Source organism: Tachysurus fulvidraco, chromosome 2, assembly GCF_022655615.1.
Source record: "Tachysurus fulvidraco isolate hzauxx_2018 chromosome 2, HZAU_PFXX_2.0, whole genome shotgun sequence".
Taxonomy (NCBI): domain Eukaryota; kingdom Metazoa; phylum Chordata; class Actinopteri; order Siluriformes; family Bagridae; genus Tachysurus; species Tachysurus fulvidraco.
The window spans coordinates 8056157-8071556 of record NC_062519.1 but is presented as its reverse complement, the minus strand read 5'-3'; the positions used below and the strand labels follow the sequence as shown (position 1 = coordinate 8071556).

The following is a 15400-nucleotide window of genomic DNA, read 5'->3' as shown; positions in this document are numbered from 1 at the left end:
CATTGTTCACATTGTGCACTTAAAATCGAACCAGTTCTGCCCACCTTGAGACAGTATGTCAGAGAAATCTCAAGGCTCAAGCTTTGCTCTGCCAAGTCTTCCAAACTTATTTGCATTAGTATTGAATAATTTACCAAATATTTCTCTTAAGAATTTTGCTTTAATAATATGTCTCTGTGCCATGGCGTTCGTTCAACTAGCTAGTGGCTGTGCCATGGCGCTAGATCAATAGTTTTTATTTATTAATTATTTTGGAGGGGAAAAAAAATCATTTCTATTTAATAAAAGAGAATTTTGCATAAAATCTTACTACACTCCTAGCAATCAAGGACATTTCTTCCCATAGAAGATTGATGTTGAAAGGATAAAGTGTTTAGATATAAGTTTAGATATTAAGAACAACAATACACAAAGCCTGGTTTTACCCATAGGTAATAAATATCATTTTTATGACAAAAGGCATCTTGTAGATACAAGACATCCACTGGTTAATTGGTTGAGACTCATCATGTAACAGAAAGACCATTATACACATTTGAGATTCTAAAGTATTCTTAGTACATCCTTTCTGGCTTATTATTTGGTAGCTGGGAGACTCGCAACAGAGTTTAGGGCAAATTTTCCTGAAAGTGTGTAAAAACAGTGTTTTGCTGCCTACAACACATTCAGTGTCTTTTTCACTGCAAAGATGATGTCTTTGATTTGCGGTGTGCTGTTGTCCTCCAAAATCTTTGCATATGGCATGGGGATGTCCACTCCTGTAACACGGACAGCAGGGGCATCCAGGTAGTTGAAAGCGGGACCTAGAGTTACAAGAATGGTATTGAGAACAACTTAGAGAATACACTTGAGCAGGTAGACCTTATGTTTACGATATAGATGATACAATAGAGCAAATAAAATCTTTAGATAAAACCTTTAACATTATAAACAATTAGTGTTATTAACAACAATTATTACTGTAAAATATTTATCAAATTCCATATGACAATGAATACATGCTGGATGTTGGACATAAAAGAACACATGACTTGAATCTATGGGGTGTAATATGGAGCAGTCCAATAAAAACATTTTAAAACATAAAAAACCCAAATAGTTACCTTCCATGATTCTGGCACAAATCTCAGCACCGACTCCAAACTGGGGCCATCCTCCCTCAACTGTTATCAGGTGGTTGGTTTTCATCACACTGGTTTCGATAGTTTCTACATCAAGGGGTCTGATGGTGCGCAGGTTTATAACCTGTAAACCAATACCAAAAACAAAACCAAGACAGCACTTAATATCAACAAGAAAATACATAAATGTAATCCCTGGGATTTGTGTGTGTTTTATGCTTCCTTATTGGTCTCATCTGTCAACAAGACGTTGTTCCAAAACTACCGTTTTTTTTAGACGTTTCTGGCAAACTCTAATCTGGTTTTCCTGTTTTTGAGGCCTACCAATTTATAGTTTCGGTTTGTTCACTTCACATTTCAAGTTAAAAGCTATTGCACACTTAAAAATCAACCTCAGAGCTTTTATAAACTTACTTGTAAGAAAAATAACGAAGGAATAACTGACATTTGGCCAAGAATAACAACAGACAATTGTCAAATTACTTTTGTTCCTTTAAAAACGGGGCCACCGAATATATAAATTGCTGTAATTCCTACACTGTTCACCCATTTTGTATACCCTTAAAATTAAAGCGGAAACTTTCTCCATTTTCATTATTTAATTTCACAACCAAAGCACTGAAAAAACAGCTAAAATAATAACTTTGTCAATGTCCAAGTATTTAGAGGGGTGACAGTACGTGTTCATTACAGTACACTTCAAATGAAAAAAATACTAGCGAGTGACAGACAGTACCAGATAAATAATAATAATAATAATAAAAAACCACATAGTAAAACATTCAAAGTATAAAAAGTATGATTTTTTTAAACAGCTAGCAGTGAGCAGCTGGTTGGCTGGCAGTTTTAAATGCGACAGTCTGACAGTAAGCACTTGATGGCCATATTTGGCAACAGAAGTATCAGACTCTCTACAATAAGACAGAAGTCTGAATTATGAGCTTAATATGTTTGTTTAAACTGCTGTATGGGTAAGCAGTCTGCTTTTTATTCTGAACAGTGTTATTCATCCAAATTGATAATATTCGTTGTGTGCACTCACTATGCCCATTTGGCAGGATTACACTGGTGAATGAGGAGGTAATGAAGCAGCTAGCTTATATTCATCTGTTGGGAGAGGGAATTGTTTGGTCCCTGAAAAACTGATGCATTTTAACTTGTGCATCATTTAGCTAAAACTTGCATCTTACCTCACAGTCAATCCCCTCTTTGGCCAGGACAGCAGCAGCATCAAGACAATGACCAACCATTCGGGAATGTGAGACGAGAGTGATGTTACTTCCTGATTAAAACAGAGATACAGACCACAAAATGGGTCATGCATCATAACTGTAAACGTGACCATACCCAGATGATACACATCTCAAGAATTACACACCCTTGATAAGGGGGGTAAACAAATTGAAACCCCAATCTGAAAACTAATGAAGAAATCTAAACTTCATTTGAAGTGCAATGGATCCCTTAAACAAATACAAATAAACATATAAATAATCAGTACGATTATCTGTGAAGCTGAATAAGTAACGCTTCATACTATATGTGCAGGTCTTTCCGTTATTAATGTAATTATTTAGCCTACATTTAGATAAGTTGCTACACTTAGATAAATTTATCTCGAATAAAGCATGACAGTGGCAAGAAATAAAGGTCTAACCTAAAACATCAGAGATAGCAACATGTGACCTCTTACCTGATCTCTCAATTTTTGCCTTTCCGATGGGGATGGTGAAGTCTTTGGACAGTACTTCCTCAGACAACTCAAAGGCAACACCGTACATGAGCTCATTTTCCAGCAAAACCACTGTGTATAAAAGAGAAAGGATTTTAAAGAAAAAGGAATTTGAGTTTGATTACATATAGGATTGAGGGAATTTTATTCTACTATTTAACAACACACACATTATTTTTTAATGAATCTTCCTTAAAAATAGTCCTTATCTATTGTGTTTTCTTAACTTGGCGCAGTTCATTTTCTTGCTTCCTCCACTTCCAAACCATAGATTCATTGATGTTGAATTCTTTCAGCTGCTTTATTCCCATTTACAACCGCGTAACTGATACCCTGCAGTTTGAATTGTGCCTCGTAAGCATCTGATTTTTATTGGCGGATGGCAAACCAATTTAAGGTACATTTACCACCACCTACTGTACTGGAGTGTGGAGCACATAATGGTTAGGAAGAAACAAATGTTTTGCAACATTCCGGTAGTATACCTACCGGAGGCGTGGCGGAGGTAAGTGTACGTACTGTACGTATTATGTAATGTTCTCTGATTGGTTTATCGCTGCCAGTGTACGTAGTGTATGAAATGGAAATGGTCAGACAGTCAATCAAGCGGAGCGCTTACCAAAATCGTACATTTTTACAGATTTTTGGAACTCGGTGCACACATAAGGCGCACCGGATTATTAGGTGCATGGCCGATTTTTTTTCCCCTCCTTGAACCGCCACCTTATTGTGGTGGAGGGGTTTGCGTGCCTGAATGATCCTAGGAGCTATGTTGTCTGGGGCTTTTGCCCCTGGTAGGGTCTCCCAAGGCAAACAGGTCCTGGGTGACGGGCCAGACAAAGAGCGGTTCAAAACCCCTTATTAAGAAGAATAAAACAAGGTCCGTGATGCCGCCCAGTATGGCGCAACTGGCCATGGGTTGGGGCTCGCACGCGAGCGCCTGGTGGCTGGGTCTTACCCCACGGGGCCCGGCTGGGCTCAGCCCGAAGGAGCAACGTGGGGCCGATCTCCAGTGGGCCCACCACCAGCAGGAGAAACCGTAAGGGGCCGTTGCATTGTGGATTGGGTGGCAGCCGAAGGCGGGCGCCTCGGCGACCCAATCCCCAGACACAGAATAGATCTAGGGACATGGAATGTCACCACGCTGGGGGGAAGGAGCCTGAGCTGGTGCGGGAGGTAGAGAGATACCGACTAGAGATAGTTGGGCTCGCCTCCATGCACAGATTGGACTCTGGAACCCAACTCCTCGAGAGAGGCTGGACCCTTTAACTACTCTGGAGTTGCCCGCGGTGAGAGGAGGCGGGCTGATGTGGGCTTGCTCATAGCCCCCTAGCTCAGCCGCCATGTATTGGAGTTCACCCCGGTGAACGAGAGGGTCATTTCCCTGCGCCTTCGGGTCGGGGAGAGGTCTCTCACTGTTATTTGTGCTTACGGGCCAAATGGCAGTGTAGAGTACCCGACCTTCTTGGCGTCTCTGGGAGGGGTGCTGGAAAGTGCTCCGACCGGGGACTCCGTCGTTCTACTGGGGGACTTCAATGCTCATGTGGGCAGCGACAGTGACACCTAGAGGGGTGTGATTGGGAGGAACGCCCCCCCCCTCCCAGACCTGAACCCGTGTGGTGTTTTGTTATTGGACTTCTGTATTAGTCACAGTTTGTCCATAACGAACACCATTTTCAAGCATAAAAGTGTCCATCAGTGCACGTGGCACCAGGACACCCTAGGTTGGAGGTCTGTGATCGACTTTGTGGTTGTTTCATCTGACCTCCGGCTGTATGTCTTGGACACTCGGGTAAAGAGAAGGGCAGAGCGGTCAACTGATCACCACCTGGTGGTATGTTGGATCCGATGGCAGGGAAGGAAGTTGGACAGACTTGGCAGACCCAAACGTACTGTGAGGGTCTGCTGGGAACGTTTGGCAGAGTCTCCTGTCAGAGAGATCTTCAACTCCCACCTTTGGCAGAGCTTCAACCAGATCCCGAGGGAGGTTGGAGACATTGAGACCGAGCGGACCATGTTCTCCACTTCCATTGTCGACGCGGCTGCTCGGAGATGTGGCCATAAGGTCTCCGGTGCCTGTCATGGCGGCAACCCCGGACCCGGTGGTGGACCCCGGATGTAAGGGATGCTGTCAAGATGAAGGAGTCCTATCGGGCCTGGTTGGCTCGGGGGACTCCGGAGGTAGCTGAGAGGTACCGGGGGGCCAAGCGAGCTTCAGCCCGGGTGGTTGCGGAGGCAAAAACTTGGGTATGGGAGGAGTTTGATGAGGCCATGGAGAAGGATTATTGGTCGGCCTCTAAAAAATTCTGGCAAACCGTCCGGCTTCTCAGGAGGGGGAAGCAGTGCCCTGCTCACACTGTTTACAGTGGGAGTGGGAATCTGCTGACTTCAACTGGGGACATTCTCGGACGGTGGAAGGAGTACTTCGAGGTTCTCCTCAAACCCCACCGACATATCTTCCACTGAGGAAGCAGAGGCTGAGGACTCAGTTGTGGACTCGTCAATCCCCCAAGCTGAGGTCACTGAGGTAGTTGAGAAGCTCCTCAGTGGCAAGGCACCGGGGGTGGATGAGATCCACCCTGAGTCCCTCAAGTCTCTGGATGTTGTGGGGCTGTCTTGGTTGACACGCCTCTGCAACATCGTGTGGCGGTTGGGGACAGTGCCTTTGGACTGGCACACTGGGGTGGTGGTCCCTCTGTTTAAGAAGGGGGACCGGAGGGTGTGTTCCAACCACAGGGGGATCACACTCCTCAGCCTCCCCGGAAAAGTCTACACCAGGGTACTGGAGAGGAGAATTCAACCGATAGTCAAACCTCAGATGCAGGAGAAACAATGCAGGTTTCGTCCCGGTTGTGGAACACTGGACCATCTCTATACCCTCGCCAGGCTGCTGGAGGGTTCATGGGAGTTTGCCCAACCAGTCCACATGTGCTTTGTGGATCTGTAGAAGGCATTCGTCTGTGTCCCTCGTGGTGACCTGTGGGGGGTGCTCTGGGAGTATGGGGTCCGGGGCCCTCTGCTAAGGGCAGTCCGGCCCCTTTATGTCAGGAGCAGGAGTTTGGTTCGCATTGCCGGCAGTAAGTCAGACTTGTTCCCGGTGCATGTTGGACTCCGGCAGGGCTGCCCTTTGTCACCGGTCTTGTTCATTATTTATATGGACAGGATTTCTAGGCGCAGTTGGGGCCTGGAGGGAGTTCGGTTTGGGGACCACGGGATTTCGTCTCTGCTTTTTGCAGATGATGATGTCCTGTTGGCTTCCTCAAATCAGGACCTCCAGCACGCACTGGGACGGTTTGCAGCAGAGTGTGAAGCGGCGGGGATGAGAATCAGCACCTCCAAATCCGAGGTCATGGTTCTCAGCCGGAAAAAGGTGGCTTGTCCCCTTCAGGTTGGTGGAGAGCTCCTGCCTCAAGTGGAGGAGTTTAAGTATCTTGGGGTCTTGTTCACAAGTGAGGGAAGGATGGAGCGGGAGATCGACTGTCTGTTGTGGTGAAGAAAGAGCTGAGCTGCAAGGCGAAGCTCTCTCGATCTACGTTCCTACCCTCACCTACTGTCATGAGCTTTGGGTCATGACCGAAAGGACAAGATCCCGGATACTGGAGGCCGAAATGAGTTTCCACCGTAGGGTGGCTGGGCGCTCCCTTAGAGATAGGGTGAGGAGCTTGGTCACTCGGGAGGAGCTCAGAGTAGAGCCGCTGCTCCTCCACTTCGAGAGGAGTCAGCTGAGGTTGCTCGGGCATCTGTTCCAGATTCCTCCTGGACGCCTTCCTGGGGAGGTGTTCTGGGCATGTCCAACCGGGAGGAGGCCCCGGGGAAGACCTAGGACACGCTGGAGGGACTATGTCTCTCGGCTGGCCTGGAAACGCCTCGGTATTCCCCCGGAAGAGCTGGAGGAAGTGTCTGGGGAGAGGGAAGTCTGGGCATCCCTGCTTAGACTGCTGCCCCCGCGACCCGGTCCAGGATAAGCGGAAGAAAATGGATGGATGGCTGATTTTTGAGAAAATTTAAGGCTTTTAGGTGCACCTTATAGTGTAGAAAATACTGTATTTGTTATATACAATAGTGTCATAGCCCTCATATAGCTATATGTGAACAAGGTGGAAAATTATGTTTGACTTTTTCCACACGTGCATGCACGGCGCACAGGTAAACAACAGCAGAGCGGAGCTTACCAGTGGCAACAAGAGTTCTCCCTTCTGGAAGTTTTTCAAAGTGTCCGATAAAGACGTAAAGTTAGCCGTTTGCAATGTATGTCATGATGAAATCCCTCAAGGTGGAAGCAAGCAATGGCATTTTAATACCACTAACATGATTAGGCATCTTAGAACACGCCATACAACTGAATATGCCGAGAATAAGAAACTAAACCAGCCGAAGCCAACATCCCCATCCCTCAACCAGCCGACTGTGAGTGAAAAAAGATATTAAAATAAATTTAATATAAATATATTTTATATTTATAAAAATGTATAAATTTTGTAAATATATTAAAATTTTTATTTACATTTTACAAGTAGCCTGGGCCTATGTAACCTCACACCATCCCAAGTTCATCTGGTTGGTAACTATCTGCTTGGCCTCCTTGTTTCTCTGCCTTGTTATTTAGAAAGGATGGCATTGGCTTACAGTAGCTTTCATTATTTTACAATGCCAATTATAAAATGTAATCGGTGTATTAAGAGGCTAAATCCCATTAAGCTGATCTGATGTGTGTTGGTATGCCTGACCCCTCTTTGTTTGGAATAGTTTTAAGTTACTCTGCCTTATTTGGGAAAGATGGCATACAGTAGCCTTAAGTTCTCATTTTCTAAAATAAACACTTGGTGGTTCTTCAAGATCTTGACTGTAGCCTATTTTTACAGGTTTTTTTGTCAATATAGTACATTTAGAGTTAATTTCATTTCTAAAAATGGTGCAAACTCTGCTAGATTATAGATAAACGATTTCCATTCCCCTGCCATTCTGTGATCGGCAGTCATCGGCAATCGGCAGATCATGATCTTGGTGATGGGTCTTACCTGGATTATTATCACGAATGGATGCTTTAAGGAGCCCCCTGGCATCCTCTGCATTCCAGGGACTTACGACCTTTAACCCAGGACAGTGGCCATACCAGGCAGCAAAACACTGCGAGTGCTGTGCCGCTACTCCAGCAGATGCACCATTGGGCCCTCGGAACACAATGGGCACCGACTGCAGCCCGGCTGACATGTAGCATGTCTTTGCAGCAGAGTTGATAACCTGGTCGATGGCTTGCATGGAGAAATTGAAGGTCATGAACTCACAAATTGGCCTCAGGCCTGCCTGAAAACATATAATACAGAAATGAGATCATAGTTAATTACTTGTCATATTTTAAAAGGTTCTAGGCAGAAAATAAGTTGATGAGGACCTGGTAATATCCTTCCTTGATTCCCTATAAATTGGCTAATATACATATATAAATATGTGAACTCACCATGGCTGCACCAACAGCAATGCCAGCAAATCCCATCTAAAAAAACAAAACAAAAAAAACTCAATATTTATTTAAATGATGGTTTTATATAGATTATAACCATTTAGTTCTGTTTACATAGTAGTCAAGAAATTAATTTATATTTTCAGTAACAAGCACACACATTAAATCCATTGCCATATATGGTTGAATTGACAAAAAAGCTTCTTGACTTGACCCCCCCCCCCAAAAGGTCTTTATTATTATTTGTCTTTCAAAAATAAAAATCTTGTGCAATGTTCTGTCCATTAAAAAAAAAAACAACTAACATTAGCTTTCAGATGCTACAGTATCTGCAAAATCATGCTGGGACTTGTTGAGGAAATGACAAATCCTGCTCACCTCTGAGATGGGTGTGTCAATGATGCGTTTATCTCCATACTTCTTCCAAAGTCCTCTGCTCACCTGTATATTGACAGTGCAATACCAATTTCACCAAAATGGCTAATAGAAAGTAGAAAAGACTGTTTTTGATTAATGACCAAAAAATGTCAACACCACCAAATTCTCTGACCTTGTAAGCACCGTCGTACTGGGCAACCTCTTCACCAAGCAGAAACACACGTTCATCCCGCTCCAGCTCTTCGTCCATAGCCTGGTTAAGAGCATCCCTCACAGTTACCTGCAATAAATAACAACATAAATGAATATTGGCCCAAAATCCTCAAGCAGGCCTAGAGCATTATCCCTCCTCCTCCTCCATACTTTACAGCTGGTACTATGTATTCCAATATGTAGTGTTCTCCTGGCATCCACCAAAATCTGATTTGTCTGTCACACTGCAAGGTAGTGAATCACAATATTTCACTGCAGAGAACTAATTTCCACTGTCCCAGAATCCATTGGTGGTAAAACACCAAATCTTACCATAAAAAAACGTTACCATAAACAAACCTACCAAAACACAGTTCTTGTGCTGATGTTTATTCCAAAGGTGGTTGGGTGCTCGGTAGTGAGTGATGTGTTGTTGAGTGAAGGAAAGTAATTTTTGTGTTGTGTGCTTTATCACCTGGTAATCCAGCTAGGTGACACAATCTAATCACTTTGTGGCCGAGCTGTTGTTGATCGTAGATGTTTCCATTTAACAACAGTGGTTGATCAGGACAGACAAAATAACCCATAATGGGATTCTGTGATGCAGCCTGACACAAAGCTTGAGATGAAGGTCATTTTCCTGTAATTGCGAGTCCTAGAGGGTTTTATTCCTCTTATACTACTGTGATTTGGCAATAAGTTAAATTTTTAATGTATTACTGAACAACTTCTTGTGCTTTTAACAGTCATATTTAGTGTCATGGAATGTCTAGAAGACAGGTTGGTCCTTTTCAGTGGCACCTTTTTCATATTGAAATCAAGATTTAAGATAAAAAAAAAAAAATATATATATATATATATATATATATATATATATATATATATATATATATATATATATTAAAATCTCACTTTTAAAGTACAAGTACTTCTCCATGTTTGTTCTTGCTACAGAACCCGACTAGTACCACCTAGCTTTGACCTTAGTAACATAAATCAGTTGCTGAAAAAGTGGCTTTTGCAACATTGTTGATATGATAAAATATTGATATCAATAGATATTCATATCGTCCTAAAATAATAATCGCTGTATGCATCAGTGCTTTTCAACTGTTTATATTCACTCAAAATTAAAGACTGTCATGTTACAGAGGAACTGAAATGTCCTACGTCCTGAACACTCATGTGTCTGGGAAACGTAGTTACATCATTCAAAACACAAATTCTGCACAAATAAATAAAGTTCAATTAGATGACATTAGATGACATGTTTTAGATGACATGCTTTATGACATGTTTTGTAGAATCTCGTTATTGTTAGGTTCACTTTAAGTAGAGTGAGAGTGCATGTCCCTGTGAATTGGTAGCTACTATAAAACTAATAACAAGGTACAGTGATTGTATTAGTTTTGTATTATTATTAGTTTTGTATTAGTATAGTATTTACTGTATTATATTATTATTGTATTAGTTTTGTATTGTATTAGTATTGTATTTATAGTATTAGTATTGTATTTGTATTAGTCTGAGCTAAATTCAAACCTTCTGAATCCAGAATCAGAGCTATGACCACTGTTTCTCAAACAGGTAGCTTTTTCCCTTCTTACCAACACACCTCTACCAGAAGCTCTGCTTTTTCTTGTTATAGGGAAATAATTGACATGGAATATATATATATATAAAGTCGAATATAACCGTCCAATAACACTAAACCCACCGCTGTAGTGATTGTGTGAATATCCAAAAGGATACATAATAAACAGAAAGCTCGTAACTATGTATCACATGAGTAATGAATACATGTAATAACCAGTTTAAAGTCTGGTGTGATTTCTTTCTGCCCTTGAGCTGTTATTAAAGCAATAATGAAGGCGTTAGCATCAATGCTAACCTGCACAGAAGCAGAGGGCGTCCTGTGAAAGTCCCTCCGTATGACGGCTGAAACTGCGCCCTGTAACAACAACACAACAGTTTATAAAGAATATTCATTCTACATTATAAACCCGACGTTCATTTTAAAAACACACACATAAAAAGGTGTCATTAACCTTCCCAGTGCGAAGAAAACTCCTAAGCGCCGCCATCTTTGTTTTTACTGTCCCACTGTCCTCTATTCAGAGGCGGGGCTGTGAAATTCTATTATCCAATGAAGAAATTATTCGCAGGGCAAAACCTTATATCCAATGAGAAGATTGAGTGGCTTGATAAGAACCAATCAGAGTGAGGTTTGGAAAATGCCGGAACTAAACCGGAAGCTGGCTAGGCTATTAGCATGCTAAGGGCACTAGCCTTCTGCTAAATAAATATAAATAAGTTGATGTTGCATCTGTTAACATTAAATCTGCTTCTTGTATTAGTTTGAAATGTAAAAAAAAGACAAAAATGTAAAATAAATAAATAAAATAAAAAATATGAAGTATAAATAAATATATTACTGTTAATAGGGTTTAAATGCTATAAAAACAACGCAACCTTTATTTGCCTTTTTAATGATTATGATGACAAATACAGACAGGTCCATACATACATATACAAAGTTATTAGACAAAGTTGTTTAACTGTCCACCACAGTGTATTGTTTCTTGTATTAAATGAAGGTTAACATTAGAATTAGAGAGACCAAACAAATCAGACAAACTTTAAACCTAAATATATCTTTACTTTTTTATATTTTGGTTGGAAATCCTTTGCATTCGATAACCGCATATCAATCACCGGATACTGGGTTCCTTCCCTGGACATAATCTGATAATAAACTTTAGTGCAGCTGTATTATTCTGTTCCTGTTTGTTTTCTGTGGGATTTTGTGCATCGGGTTTTGGTTTCAGAAAGTGAAATTCATGCTCAGTGGCCTTTAGTTCAGGTGATTGACTTGGACATTGCAGAACTTATTTCATTTGCTTTCTAAGTATGTTCCAGGTCATTGTCCATTTGCACTGGAAATCACTATCTACTTTTAAATATGTCCACCAAATTCGAACAGATATCATCAGAAATCATCCTGCTGAAGCAGAAATCCTGTTCCATTAGCAGCCATAATATGCCCAATGTTGTGAAATGAGGTTGTATGCTTACACGTCTCTTACACTACACACACAATTCTGGTACATTTACTTTTGTCCCAGTCCGGGTTATTTATTCATTTATTAGTAAACAAACAAACAAACAAACAAAGTGGGTTTGTGTGTAATGTTCATTTAAGGTCAATAGTTATGGATTCACAAAATATATATATATATATATATATATTGTATTTTCAGTACTGTAAAGAGTTTCTATTTATATTTCTGATTGTGTTAAAGTACAAAATGTTCTACTACTATTACTACTACTACTAATAATAATAAATATTATTATTATATCATCATAACAAATAGCAGCAATAGCACACAGTACTTTGGTTATTTCACCTAAATTATAAACCAAATGTGGAATCTAACTAAAGTTCCCTTTCGGAACTCGAGCTGCGTCGAAACGCTATGGGAACGCCCTCTGCGTGACCACGCTCTGAACCACGTGTGTAATCTGACCAATAGGCTTTGGAACGTGACGCCATCGGCGGGTGACGTCGCGTAAACAGGAAGCTACAAATGGCTGCGAGATGGACAAGACGCTAGCTTCTGCTCGTTCAGGTAAGCGCTGTTTTCTCATACTGTGTTTTTCTGATCGAGTGATGGATAGCAGACAGAACTTCCAAAAGTGTGTTTTTCCGTGTCCCCGTTTTATTACCGGGAAGGATTCGCACGATCGATGCATTGTTTGCTTGGGAGTGGAGCATGCACAATCGGGCATGCACAATCTCCCTCGCGGCTCCGGTCCCGCTCTTGCCGAGGCAAAGCGGCGCCGGCGCTCGTGGGGCTCGCAGGTCGATTTAGCAGCGGGATTGGAGGCGGATGAGTCCTCTTCAGCCTCGTCTGCTGAATCGAGCTCCGGGCTCTCGCGGAGAAGCAGGCCCGATGGCTGCTTCTTCTCCCGGTGCGAGCAGCGCGGCATAACATGTCGCTCCCTCCGAGGAAGGAGAGCTGATGAATGCTAGCAAGCCCGTGGGCTCCTCACAGCCTGTGCTGTATGAGGAGCTCCTCGAGGTCAAGACACGAGCCGTAGCCAAACTGGATTTAGATTGGCCGGCGGAGCAGCAGAAGCAGCGCACACCCAGTAAGCTGGATGAGCGTTTCCTGCGCGCTGTGTCACTTCCTCGGCGCCGGAGCCTGCCATTTTTTCCCGATCTGCACGTCGAGGTGTCCAGATCCTGGAAAACCCCGTACTCTACGCGCACTTCTCCTAGTCACTCCTCGCTTTACACGAGTGTGGTTGGGGCTAAGGCGTGCGGCTATGGGGCAATGCCACGTGTGGAAGAGACGCTGGCTAGCTATCTCTCCCCTAACGTAGCATCATCGCTAAAGGCTCCAGTTTTCCCTACTAAGCCGCTACGTGCTACGTCAGCCTTAGTAGGGAAGGCTTACGCGGCAGCAGGTCAGGCCGCGGGCTGCCTCCACACCATGGGTGTGTTGCAGGCATACCAGGCTGACCTGCTACGTGATTTGGATGAGGGACTTAGCTCCGGGACCGCTGATATTGAGGAGTTGCGTTGCACTGCCGACTTGCCTCTTCGGCCACGAAGCACGCGGTGCGGGCCTTTGGGCGGTCCATGGCAGCCCTGGTGGCCACAGAAAGGCATCTGTGGCTCACCTTGTCCGACCTCCCGGACAAGGATCGAGCTGTGCTACTGGAAGCACCGATGGCTCCTCCTGGACTGTTCGGCGACGCTGTGACGGCGGTCGTACACAAGTTCCAGGAGTCTAAGAAGCAGTCGGCTGCGTTTCAGCAGTACCTCCCTCGGCGATCTCGTGGGGCTGTTCGGCGGCAGCCCCAGCCTGGTCCTTCCAGGCACCGCGAAGCCCAGAGACAGAGCTTGGCCACCCGATCTCCGCGGGCAGGGCCTAAGGGCTCAAGGCGACACTCTAGGCCCAGGAAGGAGCAGGGTGACCTGAGGGTCACCCTCGCCTCCGACAAACGGGCAGTGGTGCGTAGATCCTGATGATCTAATAATAATAATAATAATACATTTTATTTAAAGGCGCCTTTCTAACACTCAAGGTCACCGTACAAAAGAAGAAGAAAAACAACAAAAAATATAGTTATACAATACTTGTATATAAAAAAAATAAAAAATAAAAAATTGGACCAACATTACAAATCATGATCTAGAATATGCTAAACTAAACAGATGAGTTTTAAGCTGAGATTTAAATGATGAAAGAGAATGAATATTACGGAGTTCAGATGGAAGTGAGTTCCAGAGCTGAGGTGCAGAGTAACTGAAAGCTCTGTTCCCCATCGTTACAAGACGGACAGAGGGAACAATGAAATGAGTGGAAGAAGAAGACCTAAGAGTGCGAGTTGGTTTTGGAGTATGAAGAAGATCAAGAAGATATGAAGGTGCAAGATTGTGGATAGCTTTAAATGTTAGAAGAAGAATTTTATACTTGATATGAAAATTAATGGGAAGCCAGTGTAGCTGTTCCAGAACAGGTGTAATATGATGGATAGAGGGAGTACGAGTGATAATACGGGCAGAAGAGTTTTGAACGAGTTGCAGCTTATGAAGGGTTTTGTGAGGAAGTCCAATAAGAAGAGAATTACAGTAGTCAAGCCGGGAGGTTACTAGACTGTGAATAAGAGTGGTGGTAGATTGAGTGGTGAGAAAGGAACGAAGCCTATTGATATTTCGAAGGTGAAAGTATGCAGCCCGAGTAACATTATTTACATGTGAGGTAAAAGAAAGGGTGCTATCAAAGATGACACCAAGACTCTTAACCTGAGATGAGGGAGCTATGAGAGATTCATCAATGGAAATAAGAAAATTCGAAAATTTGTTAAGCACAGTTTTTGTGCCTATAATGAGAAATTCTGTTTTATTGCTATTTAGTTTAAGAAAATTTGCTGAAAACCATGATTTTATGTCAATGAGACAATCAGAAAGAGCAGATGGAGGGAGTTTGGAATGTGGTTTTGTGGAAAGGTAGAGCTGGGTGTCATCCGCATAGCAATGAAACTTAACCTGATGTTTATGAAAAATATGTCCAAGGGGTAAAAGGTAAGTAATAAATGACAAAGGGCCAAGAACAGAGCCCTGGGGAACACCAGAGGTAACGGAAACTACAGAAGAGGTGAATGATTTTAGTTGAACAAAATGTGTGCGATCAGAGAGATATGAATGAAACCATTTCAGAGGCATGTTGGTGATGTCAATAGTGGAAAGCCTGTCTATCGTGGGAAATTGTATCAAAAGCTGCACTCAGATCAAGGGGAAGGAGGATGGATAGTAAACCAGAATCAGCTGCTATAAGCAAATCATTTGTGACTTTTAATAGAGCTGTTTCAGTGCTATGAAATGGGCGAAAACCAGATTGGAATTGTTCATATAGATTATTGCCAGACAAGTGGATATGAAGTTGAGTAGCAACAACTTTTTCCAAAATTTTAGAAATGAAAGGAAGATTAGAAATAGGACGA

The 15400-nt window shown here is 42.8% G+C and overlaps 1 protein-coding gene across 1 annotated transcript; it reads right to left on the bottom strand.

Moving 5' to 3' along the window:
• Window positions 1–415: 415 nt before the first annotated feature.
• pdhb (pyruvate dehydrogenase E1 subunit beta) lies at window positions 416–11049 on the bottom strand. The gene is made up of 10 exons (XM_027140791.2): window positions 10933–11049; window positions 10776–10835; window positions 8865–8972; window positions 8693–8755; window positions 8312–8347; window positions 7872–8157; window positions 2815–2925; window positions 2312–2403; window positions 1104–1245; window positions 416–803 (listed from the first exon to the last, which is right to left on the bottom strand). Exons 1-10 carry the CDS (start codon window positions 10966–10968, stop codon window positions 655–657), a joined length of 1083 nt encoding a protein of 360 aa, XP_026996592.1. The 5' UTR covers window positions 10969–11049; the 3' UTR covers window positions 416–654.
• Between the last annotated feature and the right edge of the window lie 4351 nt (window positions 11050–15400).

Coding starts and splice junctions, on each gene's coding strand:
- pdhb (XM_027140791.2), bottom strand. CDS start 10,968: ATGGCGGCGCTTAGGAGTTTTCTTCGCACTGGGAAG. Junction 10,836..10,932: donor GTTTTCTTCGCACTGGGAAG/GTTAATGACACC, acceptor TTGTTGTTACAG/GGCGCAGTTTCAGCCGTCAT. Junction 8,158..8,311: donor TTGCTGTTGGTGCAGCCATG/GTGAGTTCACAT, acceptor ATATGTTTTCAG/GCAGGCCTGAGGCCAATTTG.